This window comes from Scyliorhinus canicula, chromosome 4 (assembly GCF_902713615.1).
Source record: "Scyliorhinus canicula chromosome 4, sScyCan1.1, whole genome shotgun sequence".
NCBI lineage: Eukaryota > Metazoa > Chordata > Chondrichthyes > Carcharhiniformes > Scyliorhinidae > Scyliorhinus > Scyliorhinus canicula.
In genome coordinates this window covers 16,861,676-16,878,645 of record NC_052149.1, presented here as the reverse complement: position 1 = coordinate 16,878,645, position 16,970 = coordinate 16,861,676, and the positions used below count along the sequence as shown (strand labels likewise).

The window sequence follows — 16,970 nt, the reverse complement described above, 5'->3', positions numbered from 1 at the left end:
TTGCCAGATGTTTCGCTCTACCGTGGTTTGACCCAGCTACTAAAAGCCAAAGAAAAAAAAGGCATGAATAGCTACTTTTAACAAAACCCCAAATAGCAGTAAAAAGGAGACATCCAGTGTGGCATTCTTTCTCCTTCTCAGGTTCTGAGTCTGTCAGGCATTCCCGGAGGCAGCACAAATGGGCCCTGGTTGTGAAGCCCCACATTTCAAAACTGCAGAACATCCTGTTTTCTGCACTTGGATCAGCTGATTAGTCAGGCATTTTCAAACTTCCTGTCAAAACAATTAACTGCCTCAGCTGGCTTTTCCCTTGATGAGCCCACAGTCGTTTTTTTTGCTCTTTCAGTTTTGACTGACAGTGTTGCTGTTAATTAGAGCTGGGGCCGCCGTATCTCATTCCCTACCCTCTGGCAACTCCCCCCCCCCCCCCCCCCCCAATACACACACACACACACACACACACACCTCCTCTCCCCACACCAACCCGCCCACTCAGTTGGAAAGCCCTGCTGCTTAGCTGGCGCATTGCCCTGCAGGGTTCTGCTTGAAGGGTGGGATCTGGATCAAGTCAGTTCACAGAAGAGAGTTTTTTTTAAAAATCGAAACAAAACATTCCTCTGCGTTTCGAATCACGCCAAGCTTTCAGGGGACTTAGAAGAGAAGTGTCAAGAATGGAGAAGAGGAACGGAACGCAGAACGCCACTGGAAGCAGCACTGAGCTAGCCGCGACTCCAGGTAACACAGCTTTCTTATCGCTCAGTCCCTTTACCGTTCCGTTTTACTTTCAACAAGTGGCTGCTCTAGCCTTTGAAACTGCGAAGCGCTGGCTCCTGACCACTCAGGGTGTTCAGGCGGGCGGAGCGTGAAGCTGCACATGACTAGGGATGACCTTGGGCTTGGTTCTTGGTTGGCGCTACATTGGCAGCGAAAGTTGGTGGTGGGAACCGCCACGGTGCCCCTGTGCCAGGGAGGAGATAGTCAGCTTCTAATCGCTGCCAGTGCTTTCAGTTCTTTGTGTCGAAAGCCCCTCAAAGTGAAGGACGGCCTGCAGTTGTGGCTAAGGAGCCTGCCCGTCATCATTGCGGATGGGACTGTGACGAGGTACCCAAGCTCTGGATCTGCTTTCCTAAACCTCTCCGCCCCGCACGTACTCGGAACCCCCCCCCCCCCCCCACCAATCTCAACATCAATTCTTCTTCTCTGATTACCCGCCCATGAAAAGCCTAGGGAGGGTTTTCTTCATTAAAGAGGCTAGGTAAATGCAGATTAGTGTTGTTGTAGCAGAGGGTGACTGACTCCCAATGAACCATACTTCAATAAAGTATGATGGTGGCGGGGGGGGCGGGCGATGTCGATGGGGGGTGGCGATGTCGATGGGGGGGTGGCGATGGGGGGGAGGGAGTGGCGATGGGGGGGAGGGGGTGGCGATGGGGGGGAGGGGGTGGCGATGGGAGGGGGGAGACCAGAGATGACAAATCCAGCAAGAAAAGAAAATAGTCAAAGAATGTTCTGAAGGCAGGTTTTATCTGCATGTAGCCTGTGTCCTTCAGACAGAGTTGTGGCTAACATGCAGTGACACAGCAGGTCTGTACAATAACATGCTGACTCAGTGTGATAGGCAATGCTAGAAAAGTAAGTGTGTCTTCTGTGAAAGATAGCTTGAACCGTTATCTACTGCCTACGTGGGAATGAATGGGGCTTCTTTGCAACTGGCGTATCCACACAACATTTCAGCAAACGATCCTCATCAGAGCTTCTTGGCAAATACAGGACGTGATGACGCAAATCAGGTTGAAATAGCTCACTGAGTTAATGACAGAACTTTCCATCCTCTCCCTCATTTCTCAAGATCCTTTTCCACCCTTCATCCTTTAAGCTGTATTATCTCCATTATTCAGTTTTTTTGTTCAGATATTTTGTGTATTACTGACAATGACAGCATTGGAAACGGGACATTCAGGCCCATCGAACCAGGCCAGCGTCAATGCTCGCTCGTTGTCTACTTCATCCAACAGCACGTCCTATTCTTCCTTCCCTTACGTGTTTACCAAGGGGCGATCGAACAGCCTGGGCCTGCCCACCTCGGTGATGTGATGAAGGCATTAAATCTCGCAAGATTTACGACACACGGGACACTTTGCGGGATCTAACGAGATCTCGCGAGATGTCGCAATCTGCGGTCTCGCCTTCCCTAGCCGGGATCCAGATTTGCATATTTAAGCAGTTAGGCTCACTTAAATATGGTTGCGTCGGAGTATCACAAGGCCTGGGATCAAACACTCATGCCTGGGAGACCTCACTGTGGCACTGTGTAACACTGATTTCCACAAACATGGACCAGGCCTAACAGCACATGGGGGGGTGAGATCTCCCAGGCAATCGGAGGCCCTCGGGCAATGCCCTGGCACCTCTGCTACTGCCCTGGCAATGCCACCCTGGCATCACTGCTCTGGCACTGCCAGGGTGCCGAGCTGACATTTCGAGGTTGGTAGGGGCACTACCAGGTGCCAGGTTGCCCAGACCGTCGATCGGGCCCTTGGTAGCCCTTCCCTTTTGCGGTGGGTGCACTTGAGGACCCCCTAATAGGTATGTTGGGCATTGAGGGGGGGTCCGGACGCTGCGGTGGGGAAGTCGAGAGATCGTGACGGCATTCAGAAATGTTGGTTTAAAAAAAGTGGGGTAAGTGGTGGGCGTTCCCCACAAAGGCCCCCAAAAAACAAAGTGCGGTTTGATTGCAGCGTCACTCTCAGTACAGTGGGCTCCGAGAAGCACCCCGCTATTTATGCCCAAAACGGGACTCTAGCTTTTTATTTTTGTTAAACTGTGCACCTACTTTCTCCTCACCAATCCTGTGGAGTTCTATATTTAACAGCTTTCTGGGTTTAAAAAAAAAGGTCTTGAATTGTCCACTGAATTTGTTATTTACTGTCTTCTACTTATCGCCTGTGATTGTGATCTCACCCACAAAGTGGAAACATCTTCTCCATGTCTCACCCTATCTCACCTTAAAGATCTCCATAAGGTTATGGACGTCCTGAGGTTGTACTTGTAACTTTCCCTACCTTTGAGTTCAAGTCCCACTCCAGGAGCTGATTGTCACGGAAGGAGCATTCAACGTGTGGCCAAGCAGGTTCATCATCAACATGTGAATCCTTCCAATATGTCTGATGGCAGGTGGTAAAGGTTTCCTGGTCAGCCACACTGCAGAAGGCAATGGCAGACCATGACAGTACTTTGCCAATCACCATCACGAATCAATCCATTGGAAGGCCGTGGTTGCCAATGCCGTGTGAGGGCATGGTAAGTAAACTCAGCCTGGCATTGTGCTTCAAATCTTCTTAAGGTATTAAAGTTTTAATGAATTGTGTCCAGTTCTGGTCGCCTCATTTTTTTTAGGAAGGATATGGATGCTTTGGAGAGGGTGCATAGGAGATCTGCAAGGATGCTGCCTGGACTGGAGGGCATGTCTTATGAAGAAAGGTTGAGGGAGCTAGGGATTTTCTCACTGGAGTGAAGAAGGGAGAGAGGTGACTTGATAGAGGTGTACAAGGTGATGAGAGGCATGGATAGAGTGGATAGCCAGAGGCTTTTCCCCAGGGCAGAAATGGCTGTCACGAGCGGACATAATTTTAAGGGATAATGCAGTGAGACATTTTGTGTCCCCCCCCCCCCCTCCCTTAATACCTACCCCACAAAAGGGTTGATGGGGCCTTCGGTTAGTGTCTCATCCAAAAGGTGGCACTTCCCTCCGCGCAGCACGGAAGCACACACATGGGTCAGGCTCGTCAGTGGTAATCCATCATTCACTCTATCAAAGATACGTGCTTAACTAGTTACTTGTGCCAGTTCAATGTGGAATTGTACCAGCCCAAGGCGTTACCTTGAGTAGAGGAGGAGTGAAGAGCACTGAGCTATTTTACCAAATGGCCGCCCCACCCTCTCCCGCTCCTCTCCATATGTGAGGTAAACAGAATTGGTATGACAGTTGACGTGGTGGCCTGCCTCGCGTGTCTGAACCAGTATTTAGTGAGAGTTGTATTTGAGTTGCTGCACCCCACTTCAATTGGGAAACCACAAAATGAGAGATTCATAAAACATTCATCCTGTTTCATTGACAATGCTTGATAATGAAATCTCCAACAAGGGGACCAAAACTGTTCACAGTATTCCAGGTGTGGTCTAACTAGTGCCTTGTATAGATTTAGCAAGACTGCCCCATTTTCATACCCCATTCCCTTTGAAATAAAGGCCAACATTCCATTTGCCTTCCCAATTACCAGCTGTTTACAGGCTAGCCTTTTACGCACAAGGATCCTCACATCCTTCTGTGCAGCAGCTTTCTGCTGTCTTTTTCCATTTAAGTAATATTCAGCTTCTTTATTCTTCCTACCTTTGTCCATAGATCCCTGAAAGTTGCCACCCAGGTTGAGAGGGTTGTTAAGAAGGCGTACGGTGTGTTAGCTTTTATTGGTAGAGGGATTGACTTTCGGAGCCATGAGGTCATGTTGCAGCTGCACAAAACTCTGGTGCGGCCGCATTTGGAGTATTGCGTGCAATTCTGGTCGCCGCATTATAGGAAGGATGTGGGAGCATTGGAAAGGTGCAGAGGAGATTTTCCAGAATGTTGCCTGGTGTGGAGGGAAGATCTTATGAGGAAAGGCTGAGGGACTTGAGGCTGTTGAGAAGAAGGTTAAGAGGTGACTTAATTGAGGCATACAAGATGATCAGAGGATTAGATAGGGTGGACAGTAAGAGTCTTTTTCCTCGGATGGTGATGTCTGGCACGAGGGGACATAGCTTTAAATTGAGGGGAGATAGATATAGGACAGATGTCAGAGGTAGGTTCTTTACTCAGAGAGTAGTAAGGGCGTGGAATGCCCTGCCTGCAACAGTAGTGGACTCACCAATACTAAGGGCATTTAAATGGTCATTGGATTTATCCATATGTTTATAAACATATGGATGATAAGTGAATAGTGTAGATGGGCTTTAGAGTGGTTTCACAGGTCGGCGCAGCATCGAGGACCGAAGGGCCTGTACTGTGCTGTAATATTCTATGTTCTATGTACCAAAGTGCATAACTTCATATTTTCAGACAGTACGTTCCAACTGCTATCCCTTTGCTCACTCACTTAGCCTGTCTCTTTCCCTCACTCGACTCTTTGGACAGGATTCTCCAGCCTCTCTGCCCTGTGTTTCTGGGCGGCGGGAGCTGGCGCACCGTTCGCTGGCCGCGAGATTTTCTGCTTCCGCCACTGTCAGTGGGATTTCCCATTGAAGCTCCACCACTCCGCTGGGAAAACTGCGGGCGGAGGTATGCTGCTAGCGGGACCAGAGAATCCCGCCACCAGTGAACGGCCGGAGGATTCCCGCCTTTCTGCCGCACTCACCACTAGCCTTCCCACCTATTTTTGTGCCATCCGCAAACTTGGCAATAATACATTCACTTATGGCCCCAGCATGGATCCCTGTGGCCCTCCACTAGTTTTAGGTTGCCATCCTGAAAATGTCCCTCTTACCCCAACTCTGGGTGTGATTCTGGGAGCTCTGGGTGGCTGTACAATCGCCCTCTCTGTCTATCCATGCAAGTATACTATCCCCAACACCATGGGCTCTTATCTTATTAGGTAGCCTTTGATGCTGTAAATATACCTCAGAATTGAGGGGATGCTGCGTTAATGGAAGTGCTGTCTTTTGGATGAACCATTCAATCAAGGTCTTGAGTGCTATCTCAGGTAGACCTTCTAAAGAGCCCGCGACATTCTTCAGAGAGCTTCTTGGTCAACATTGCTCACACGAGAGGTCCCAACAGAAATGGATTAGTCCATAGAGGTGTTATCAGCTCTCAGCTCAGTTGTAGACCGACCCTCAATTAAATTTGGCTGGTGATCTGTTGGGGTGGGGAGTGGAGGAGAACCCAACAGTTGAAGGCTCAAGAATGGGCCTGGGCAGCACCAGCAGGATAAATTGCAGAAGATGGTTGTGAGCAGGGTGGGTGGTGGTCCCAGGAGGAAGTGGTAACCTGGTTTACCTTTGTGAGGCCCCTGCTTCTCAAATTGGAGTCCCCTTTGTATCGTGACATCATGATTTCCCTATTAAAAGGGGCTTCCTGCCTGAATCAGGTGGACGAGTGGACACTTTCAAAATGGCCGCAATGTCAGTAGTTAAGGGGCACCATCCAATATTATATGGTTGTTGCAGCTGTTTATGCTGGGTGAAAGCTGTAAGCATCAACACCATTCTGTTTACCTCCGTACTTTTCATCAAGTAGGAACTTAGTTGCTGGTAAGATGAAATGTTTTGACGAGTCAAGGCCCTTATCTATAGCTGAGCCATTTCAAATTGCTGAGTCATGGCTACAAGGGAATGACACAGCAGAATGGCAAACAGCTATTTTGAATCTGCAAAAGTTGTTATTCGCGAAAGTTCGATTGTTTATTATTAATTAACAAATTACTGGATTGATTTAGAATACTAATAATCTTTATTAGTGTCACAAGTAGGCTTACATTAAGACTGCAATGAAGTTACTGTGAAAAGCCCCTTATCGCCACACTCCGGCGCCTGTTTGGGTAGACAGAGGGAGAATTCAGAATGTCCAATTCACCTAACAGCCCGTCTTTCTGGACTTATGGGAGGAAACCGGAGCACCCGGAGGAAACCCAGGCAGACACGGGAAGAACGTGCAGACTCTGCACACACAGTGACCCAAGCCGAGAATTGAACCTCAGAAGACAAAGAGGGGGGTCGGATAAAATTGGCAAAAGACAAAAGGGTAAGGAACAAAATCCAAGCAACTATTCCGCTGAGCTGTGCCTGGGTATTTATTTGAAGGATGAGACATATTTTCTTCTTGGCTGCAATATTTCTAAAAGACTATTTGGCAAACAGAGGATATGATGACTTGCATCACATTGAAATGCATTGTTGGTGTGGTGGTATGAATGGGAGCACTGCCATTGGTGCAGAGCACTGGTTTCCCATTGGCTCTGGCTGGTCATGTGCCTCTCAGCTGATTGGCTGGGACTAGTCATGTGACTGCTCACCAATTGGTCGAGAGGCTAGTAGACCCCGCCTCCGAGGCGGGGTATAAGTACCCAGAGTTCCCGGCGGTCGGCCTTACACTGTAGTCGACCACCGGGCTAACATCCAGCTGATTAAAGCCTAAGTTTGGACCTTCATTGTGTCTCGTGTCCAATTGATGGTACATCAGTTGGTTAACTTGCAGGCAATGTTACTCTGTAGCGATACACTGCCTTTCTGGTTTCATTGCTGCTCAAACAAAATTAAGAGCAGTTGCTGAAGTAAGTACCCGTTTGGAAGGCAGCCACAATCTACAAAAGGCAGTTATTGTCAACATCCTGGGACACTGATATCAGGGATATGCTGCCTTGCCGTCATGATGCGATGTCAAATGGACCCGCCCATGGATCGCGAGGCCTCCCTGGTCACTGCTCCTCCTCAACCATCAAGCATTTTGAAAAGCAACAGGTGAAATAGGCAACTGCCTCATTGCTGCTTGTGAGATCTTGGGCCGGATTTTCGACCATGGGGATTCTCCGTTGCGCCGGCAGCGCACCCACACCTGCAGGTTTCCCGGCGGAGTGGGGTGGCCATAATGGGGAAATCCCATTGGCAGGTGGCGGGAACGGAGAATCCCGCTGCTGGCAAGGGCACGTCGCTCAGGAAAACGGGGCTGACGTACCGAAGAACCCCGCCCCTTGAGTTCAAAATGGCCGCTGACTGTGGCACATCATAATCACCACACGTCAAAGTGATCCATTGGGTGTTATGAGCACCGAGGCATGTGGTGAGGTGTTGTTAAGATCTTTCTCTTCTCTGGTGAAGAATGGAATTATTGCTTCACGCATGCTTTGCTGCCATACTCCATTCAGACATAGTCCCAGTGCTGTCAAGAAACACCTGGCCTTATCAGCCTCTGGCGCACGTCAGGCTGTGCCAATATGGATGACAGGTGTTACTTAAGCTCGGCCAAAATTTTATTTTGTCACATCCTTTGATTTTCATCATTCCACTATTGGTCGTGAGGCCTCCGACTGCCAGAGCCACGTTCCCACTCTAAGGCCTGCCATTGGCCGCCGGCAGTATCTTCTGGTCCCACAGAGGTTTATGGCGTTTTGTATGGCTTGAGGGGGGTCACCTACTGCGAGACTGGAAGACGTCAGTGGCAGAAAGGGAAACAGGCATAAGTCTGGCTTAGTGAATGTGTGGGAAGATAATTGGATTGGCTTAACTGATATAGATTCCAGATTTAATGATTTGAATTTAAATGCCATCAGCTACCATGGTGGAATTTGAACCCTCATTCCAGAACATCAGCCTGGGCCTCTGGACTACTCGACCAGTGACATTACCGCTACCCTGCAATCTCCCTCTAAAGTAGCAGAAGGACGAGGGAACTTTGCACATTGTGCACCATTCTGTCACCAATGCAGTTTTCTACAAATGGCCAGGGTTGCTTCTTGAGGCTAAAGTAGATGTGAGCAAAAAGGAAAGTTCGTGGGAGCATTAATGTCTCTATTCCAAACCTCGATTCTAAGTCAAAGTATGTTCTCGAAAGTTAGCTCACCAAAACTAGAATGTTTTTTGAGGGACAATCAACCAGATGTTCTACTTACAGTGGAATAAGTAAAATAATTACATCATTATAGTCAGACTGGTGAATTCAGACATTCACCTGAGGAAGGAGCTGCGCTCCGAAAGCTAGTGTTTGAATACAAATCTGTTGGACTTTAACCTGGTGTTGTAAGACTTCTTACTGTGCTCACCCCAGTCCAACACCGGCATCTCCACTTCTGAAATGAAGGGCAAGGTTTGAAAGTTATGGTATAATCTGGTATATAGGTTATAGCAACTTTTGTTATTTATCACATAGTGCTGTCAGTGTTACGTGTTGCCTGGGCGGCACAGTGGCACAGTGGTTAGCACTGCTGCATCATAGTACCAGAGACCCAGGTTCAATTCCGGCCTTGGGTGACTGTGTGGAGTTTGCACATTCTCCCCATGTGTGTGTGGGTTTCCTCCGGGTGCTCTGGTTTCCTCCCACAGTCCAAAGACATACAGGTTAGGTGGATCAGCCATGCTAAATTGCTCCTTAATGTCCAGGGATGTGCGTGTTAGGTTATGAGATTATGGGGATAGCGCAAGGTGGACACTCGTAAAAGGGCAGAGTGCTCATTTGAAGGGTTGGTGGCAGACTCGATGGGCCAAATGCTCTCCTACTGCACTGCAGGTATTCCATGAACAAAGGTTTGCCACAGCAGACATCCATACTCCAGGAAGGAGTGAGGCATTTTGATGCCTGGCTCCACTGACCAACCAAGCAGCTGCACTGTGCTGCAACTATTCTCTTCTGATGCTGTGTTCTTCCAAGTACAGGGCACTGCTTCCTGTACGCAATCTGTTATACACCCATCAACCATCCGGTAGTGGACACAAATAGGAAGAGATACAAGGCCAGAAATTATTGTTCCCTTTCCACTGACGTCTTTGCTCTCCCTGGTAAGCAGTGCGGAGGGTGAACCAGATTGTCCGCAGCCCTGTTGCTACATTTGACCTGATGTGTGCTTCTGAACACACGCCCGCACAACCCCAAAGCCCCCAATTTTCACCTCCAAACCATCGCCTGACTTTGCTCCCTCATTCTTGTCTAGTAAACATTAATATTCCTGGGCGTGCTTAGACAACAAACAGAAAAGGGTGGCATGCAGGCAAATAGCATGCCAGCCTTTGTTGCAAGGTGACTGGAGTACAGATATAAAGAAGACTTGCTATACTTGTGTAGGGCTTTGCTGAAACCACACTGAGAATACTGCGTGCAGTTTTGGCCTCCATATCGACCCTTGTATTAGAATCATAGAATTTACAGTGCAGAAAGAGACCACTCGGCCCATCGAATCTGCACCAGCCCTTGGAAAGAGCACCCATATTAAAGCCCACACCTCCACCCCATCCCTGTAACCCACTAACCCCACCTGACCTTTTGGACGCGAAGGGGCAATTTAGCACCTAGCCTGCACATCTATGGACTGTGGGAGGAAACCGCAGCACCCGAAGGAAACCCACGCAGACACGGGGAGAAAGTGCAGACCCCGCACAGACTGTGACCCATTGGAGGCGAAGGTTCAATAGATTGGTCCCTGGGATGAGGGTTTGTGTTGTGATGAGAAATTGAGCGAATTGTACCCTCTGAGAGAGGACCTCATTGAAATATTCCAGATTGTGAGGAGTTTTGAGAGGATAGATACTGTGATGTTGTTTCCCGGGCTGATAGATCTAGAACATAGGGGCTCAGTTTCAGGACAAGGAGATTGATAATTTGGGACTGAGCCGAGGAGACATTCCTCCACTCAGAAGGGTTGTGAAATTTTGGAAGATCCTGGGAGACCTCCTCAGTACCATCTCCACGACCTGAACATCCCTCCTAAGTTTTGTCATAATATACACACAAGTATATAATGGTGCACAGACAGGCATTGATTGACACACAGGATGACCATGAACACAGCAGCCAATCACCAGACAGGACACGACCACTATAAAGCCAGAGGGCACTAGTTTTCCCGCTCTCTTGGGATCCAGCCTCTGAGACAGTCTGAGCCCATGAAAAACAACTAGAACATACACCATGTGGTAGTAAGATAGTCTGGTCAGGTTAGCCTCAGGTCTCCAGTCAATTCAGCATAATGTCAACCCACAGCTAAAGTATGTATGATAGTTAAGAGTTCAATAAAATCGAGTTGCATTTCTTCAAGTATTGGAAGCCGGTCTCTCTCACTGCTGCAGTAAACGCAGTCCTCGCAGACCCAGCTTACCCAACGCGTCATGGTATCAGTGCGTCATGCTCGAGTTTGATGGACCTACCTTGAGATAGTCTGCCTTTGAACAGCGATCAGCCATCCGGTAACGTGGACAGCGTCCGCCCTCCCCCCGCCGCTCTGCATCGCTGGCAACCTCGGTGCCAACTGGAAGATTTTCAAGCAAAAGTTCCAGCTGTATCTTGAAGCCACCGACCTCGAAGCGGCATCGGATGCCAGGAAGATCGCTCTCTTCCTCTCTACAGCCGTGGACCATGCTATCCACATCTTTAACTCCCTCACCTTTGCTGAAGGTGAGGACAAGACAAAGTTTAAAACAGTCCTGCTGAAGTTCGACAGCCACTGTGACATCGAAGTCAACGAGAGCTTTGAACGCTATGTTTTCCAGCAGCGGCTTCAGGGTAAGGATGAACCTTTTCAGTCCTTCTGCAAGGCCCCCACGATGCGGAGCGGGTGCAGGCCGTAAAACAGCACCGGGGCCTGAGCCTGGATGAGGGTGGCCATTTTGCGCGCTTTTCCCGGGCTCCTGCATATGCGCGGCACGACCAAGGGGACGGCGAGCCGACGACCGAACTGCGCAGGTGCGCACATCGTACGACCGCACCGCACATGCGCGGTGGCGTACGGAGCATCCTTACATCGGCGCAATGACGTGCAAAAACTGTGGCTCCGCCCATTTAAAGCGGCAATGTCCCGCGAAATCTTGACGCTGTCTCCAGTGTGGCAAGCTTGGCCACTATGCAGCCCCGTGCAGATCTGCTCAACTGCCCAACACACAGCGATCCCAGCCGCAGCGCAGGAACGTCCGGTCAGTACAGCAACCCGTGCCGACTCCGACATAGTTCCAGTTCCCGACACCGAGGGCCTCTCATCCCCATTCCGGATGGGCATCATCACCAAGCATACGATGCTTTCAGCAAAGATGGTGAAACAACTCCCAGTGATGAGCATTGATCCGGACGACGAGTGGTGTGCCACACTTACGGTCAATAAGGCTCGCATACGCTTCAGGCTGGACACAGGGACTTCAGCGAACCTCATTTCAAAGTCTGACCTTGATACCATCCGCGTCAAGCCAAGCATTCTTCCACCGGCCTGCCAGCTCCTCGACTACAATGGCAATGCCATTGCTGCCAGTGGCTCATGCCAGCTTGCGGTATCCCATCGTTCTTCAAAAACAACCCTGCGTTTTGAAATTGTAGGAACAAACAGAGCTTCCTTGCTCGGTGCTCAGGCCTGCAAAATCTTGAATTTGTGCAGCGGGTTCACACCTTGTCGTCCGTTGAGGCAACGGCCTCGCCAGATGTCAACTTCCAAACCCAATTAGATGACATCATAGCACAATACCACAGCGTCTTTGAAGGTATGGGCATACTCCCCTACCGGTACAAGATACTACTGACCTATACACATTGGGGGGAGATGTCATAATATACACATAGGTATATAATGGTGCACAGACAGGCATTGATTGACACACAGGATGACCAATGAACATACAGAACACAGCAGCCAATCACCAGACAGGACACAACCACTATAAAGCCAGAGGGCACTCGTTTTCCCGCTCTCTTGGGATGCAGCCTCTGAGACAGTCAGAGCCCATGAGAAACAACTAGAACATACGCCATGTGGTAGTAAGCTAGTCTGGTCAGGTTAGCCTCAGGTCTCCAGTCAAGTCAGCATACTGTCAACCCACAGTTAAAGTATGTATGATAGTTAAGAGTTCAATAAAATCGAGTTGCATTTCTTCAAGTTTTGGAAGCCGGTCTCTCTCACTGCTACAGTAAACGCAGTCCTCGCAGACCCAGCTTACCCAACACATCAGGTTTGAAACCCAGAATTGTACACAAGACTCTGGTTAAGGCTAACCACTGATTTATAGCGGTTTGGTTTTTTTGTAATCAATGCCGCGACGCACAAAGACAGGTATCTTCATACACTTTCTCTCTTAGTAACGTGTCTTTCTAACTTCAAACATTTGTGAAAATGCACCTGCAAGTTCCCCTGCTCTTGCCTCCACTCTCCTCAAAGTAATGCCATTTATATTATACCGCCTCGCCAGATTAATTCTCCACACACTTAGCTTCGTAAAACTGCATCACCCTTGTACCTGCCCTTTTTCACCCGTGTCTATTGTTACAAGTGTGAGGTTTTACAAAATGGTTGTGCTAAACTGTCTCCTTAATTCAAAGTGAAATGGAGGAATAGAGAAGGACATGTGAACAGGAGCGGGAACGGAAAGGCATTTCTGTGGCTGCAAAAGAGACTCCATTATGTGTGTTGACCCCCTGGTGCCAGGGTCAGGGATGTCACTGAACAGCTGCAGGGCATAATTAAGGGGAGGGCAAACAGACAGATACCATGGTAGATATTGGTACCAACTATGTCATCAGAAAAAGGGATACGGTCCTGAAAACAGAATTTAGGGAGCTCAAAAGTAGATTGAAAAACAGGGCCCAAAACATAGTGATCTCTGGATTACTTCCAGTGCCACGTTGCTAGTGAGTGCAGAAATAAGAGGTTAGTCCAGATGAATCCGTGGCTGGAGAAATGGCGCAGAAGCTTTAGATTTCTGGGACATTATGACCACTTTTGGGGACGGTGGGACTTGTATAAGGTGGACGGTTTGCATCTGACCAAAATGGAACCAATGGTGCTGACGGGAAGGGTTTAAACTAACTTGACAGGGGTCTGGGATCCTGAGAGAAGGTTCAGCAGGGATAGATGCACAGCCAAAATTAGAAGAGACATCAAGTGAGTTAGGAAGGCATAGAATGTCTAAACCAGTTAAGTCACAAGAGAGTTTGGCAGGATTGGATGGCATTTAGTTTAATGCAAGGAGTCTGATGAGCAAGGCAGATGAATTGAGGGCACAAATTAAAACATGGGGGTACGATGTAATTGCAGACACTGAGACATGGTTGAGAGAGGGGCAGGATTGGCAGCCTATTATTCCAGGATACAGGATCTTCAGGCAAGATAGGGAAGGAGGTAAAAGAGGAGGGGATGTTGCAATTTTCCTCAGGGAGTCAATTACAGCAATAAGGAGGGACAGCACCTCAGAAGGCTCTTCAACTGAAGCTATATGGTTGAACTTAAAAACCGAAAAGGAGCAATCACATTGCTGGGAGAGTTCTGTCGGCCCCTAACAGTGCGAGAGAAATAGAAAAAAAGATATGTGGGCAAATGTAGGCAAATTTCAGAGAAGTGTACAAGTAATAGGGTAGTGATAGTGTGGGGTTCAACTCCCAAACATTAACTGGGAAAGCCATCGTGTGAAAGGTTTAAAGTGAGTGGAATTTTTTTAATGCATCCAGGAAGACATTTAAGGCCGTACGTAGAAGTTCCGACAAGAGAGGGGACGGTCCTGGACTTAATTTCCGGTAACAAAGCCGGGTAAGTGGTTGAACTATCAGTGGGGGAGCATTTTGCAGACAGTGATCATAACTCCGTTAGATTCAAGATTTTTCTGGGAAAGGACAAGGATGGGCCTGAGTTCAAAGTTCTAAACTGGGTGGGGGGGAGGGGGGTAGTTCTGTGAGGGTGTGTTCTGTAGGGGGAGGTGGGTTAGTTCTGTGAGGGGGGGTGTTCTGTGGGGGTGAGCAGGGTAGTTCTGTGAGGAGGGGGTGTTCTATGGGGGGAGAGGGGTTCTGTGCGGGGGAGCAGGGTAGTTCTCTGAGGAGCGGGTGTTCTATGGAGGGGAGGTGGATTCTGTGGGGGGGGGAGAGCAGGGTAGTTCTGTGAGGGGGTGCTCTGTGGGGGGGAGCAGGGTAGTTCTGTGAGGAGCGGGTGTTCTATGGGGGAAGGGGGTTCTGTGGGGGGGAGCAGGGTAGTTCTGTGAGGAGGGGGTGTTCTATGGGGGGGAGGGGGGTTCTGTGGGGGGGAGCAGGGTAGTTCTGTGAGGAGGGGGTGTTCTATGGGGGAAGGGGGTTCTGTGGGGGGGAGCAGGGTAGTTCTCTGAGGGGGTGCTCTGTGGGGGGGAGCAGGGTAGTTCTGTGAGGAGCGGGTGTTCTATGGGGGGAAGGGGGGTTCTGTGGGGGGGAGCAGGGTAGTTCTGTGAGGAGGGGGTGTTCTATGGGGGGGAAGAGGGTTCTGTGGGGGGAGCAGGGTAGTTCTGTGAGGAGGTGGTGTTCTATGGGGGGGAGGGGGGTTCTGTGGGGTGGGGGGGGGAGCAGGGTGGTTCTGTGAGGAAGATCAGATATGATTTGGCCAGAGTGGACAAGGAGCAGACACTTTCAGGTAAATCTGTGACAGAACAGTGGGACACATTTAAGAAGGAAATAGGGAGAGTACAGGCCAACATGTTCAAATAAAGAAAACGGATGGGACCAACAAATCCAGTGAAGCCTGGATATTGAGGTATATACCACATTGGATAAGGAGAGAAAGGGGAGGCTTATGGCAGATATTGAGGGCTCAAAATAGCAGACGCCCTAGAGGCGTATAGAATGTACAAAAGGGAACTTCAAAAGGAAATTAGGACTGCAGAAAGGGGACATGAAAGGATAACTAGGGAAGGAGTAGGGCCCATTAAGGACCACGGTGTTAATTTGTGTATTGAGCCGGAGGACATAAGTAAGATTTGGCCGGGATTCTCCGGTACCGGTGCCAAAGAGTGGCGTGAACCACCCCGGCGTTGGGCCGCCCAGAAGGTGCGGAGCCTTCTGCACCTTCGGTGGCTAGGCCGGCGCTGGAGTGGTTGGCGCGGCGCCAACCGGCACGGAAGGGCCTCCGCCGGCCGTCACGAGTTGGCGCATGCGCAGGAGCGCCAGCATGTTCCCAGAACCGCTGGCGTGACTCCTGCAAAGTGTGGGCATAGAAATTAAGGAGAAATGCTGTGACCAAAGGTAAAGAGATTAACGTGGAGGAGGTTCTGAGTGGCCTGGCAAGTTTAAAATGAGACAAACCTCCAGGGCCCAATCCCAGGCTGCTGAGTGAGGAAAGGGAGCAAATAGCAGGGACGCTGGCAGTAGTTTTCAATTCCTCTCTGGCCACAGCAGAGGTGCCAGGGGACTGGAGGATAGACAATGCGGTACCATTATTCAAGAAGGGGGGAAGGGATAAACCAGGAAAGTACAGCCAATTAGTGCCACCTCAGTGGTGGGGGAACTATTTGGAAGTAATTCTGAGAGATAGAATTAATCTGCATTTGGAGGGGCAGGATTTAATCAAGAACAATCAGCGTGGCTTTGTTAAGGGGAGGTCATGTCTGACTAACTTGATTTAATTTTTCGAAGAGGTGGTCAGGCGTTTCGATGAGGGAAATGCATTTGATGTTGTCTACTTGGACTTCAGCAAAGCTTTTAGTAAGGAGATTGATAGCGAACGTATGGGATCCAAGGAAATGTGGTAAATTGGGGGGGGCTATTCTGTGGGGGGGGAGGCGGGTTAGTTCTGTGAGAGGGGGTGTTCTGGGGGGGCGCAGGGTAGCTCTGTGAGGAGGGGGTGTTCTATGTGGGGAGGGGGATTAGTTCTGTGAGAGGGGGTGTTCTGGGGGGGAGGAGCAGGGTAGCTCTGTGAGGAGGGGGTGTTCTATGTGGGGAGGGGGGTTAGTTCTGTGAGAGTGGGTGTTCTGGGGGGGAGCAGGGTATTCTGTGAAGGGGCTGGTAGGACGAGCTCTGATGTGGGAAAAGTTTTGACAAATACCGTGGAGAAACCTGGCAAAGCCGCCAGCAGGCTACCCTCCTCTTTTCCTGCTGGGATGGCACTTTTCCAGAAAATGGCAAAATTCGGCCTCAAGTTTATCTCTCTTTTTTTTAAAAACAGGGATGCAACATTCCGAATCACTTCAGTCCTCTGACACTGCTCCCATATGGGTTTGGGTTTATTGTCAGGTGTACCAAGGTAAAGTGAAAAGTATTGTTCCAGGGCAGCACGGCGGGGCAGTGGTTAGCACAGTGGTTCAATCCAGTGGTTCGATCCCGACTCTGGGTCACTGTCCGTGTGAAGTTGCACATTCTCCCCGTGTCTGCGTGGGTTTCGCCCCCACAACCCAAAAGATGTGCAGGGTAGGTGGATTGGCCACTCTAAATTGGCCCTTAATTGGTAAAAAATGAATTGGGTACTCTAAATTTTTAAAAAGAAAAAAAAGGTATTGTTCTGCGCACAGTCCAGGCAGATGGTTCCTTA

At 49.5% G+C, this 16,970-nt stretch overlaps 1 protein-coding gene across 1 annotated transcript in view; it reads left to right on the top strand.

The window, feature by feature from the left end:
- The first annotated feature begins 445 nt into the window (after positions 1–445).
- LOC119964381 overlaps positions 446–16,970 on the top strand; it is a 283,807-nt gene continuing 267,282 nt past the window's right edge. The window contains exon 1 of the mRNA XM_038793775.1: positions 446–735. Within this exon, the coding sequence (XP_038649703.1) occupies positions 672–735 (64 nt within the window). The 5' untranslated portion in view covers positions 446–671. The remainder of the gene's footprint in view (positions 736–16,970) is intronic.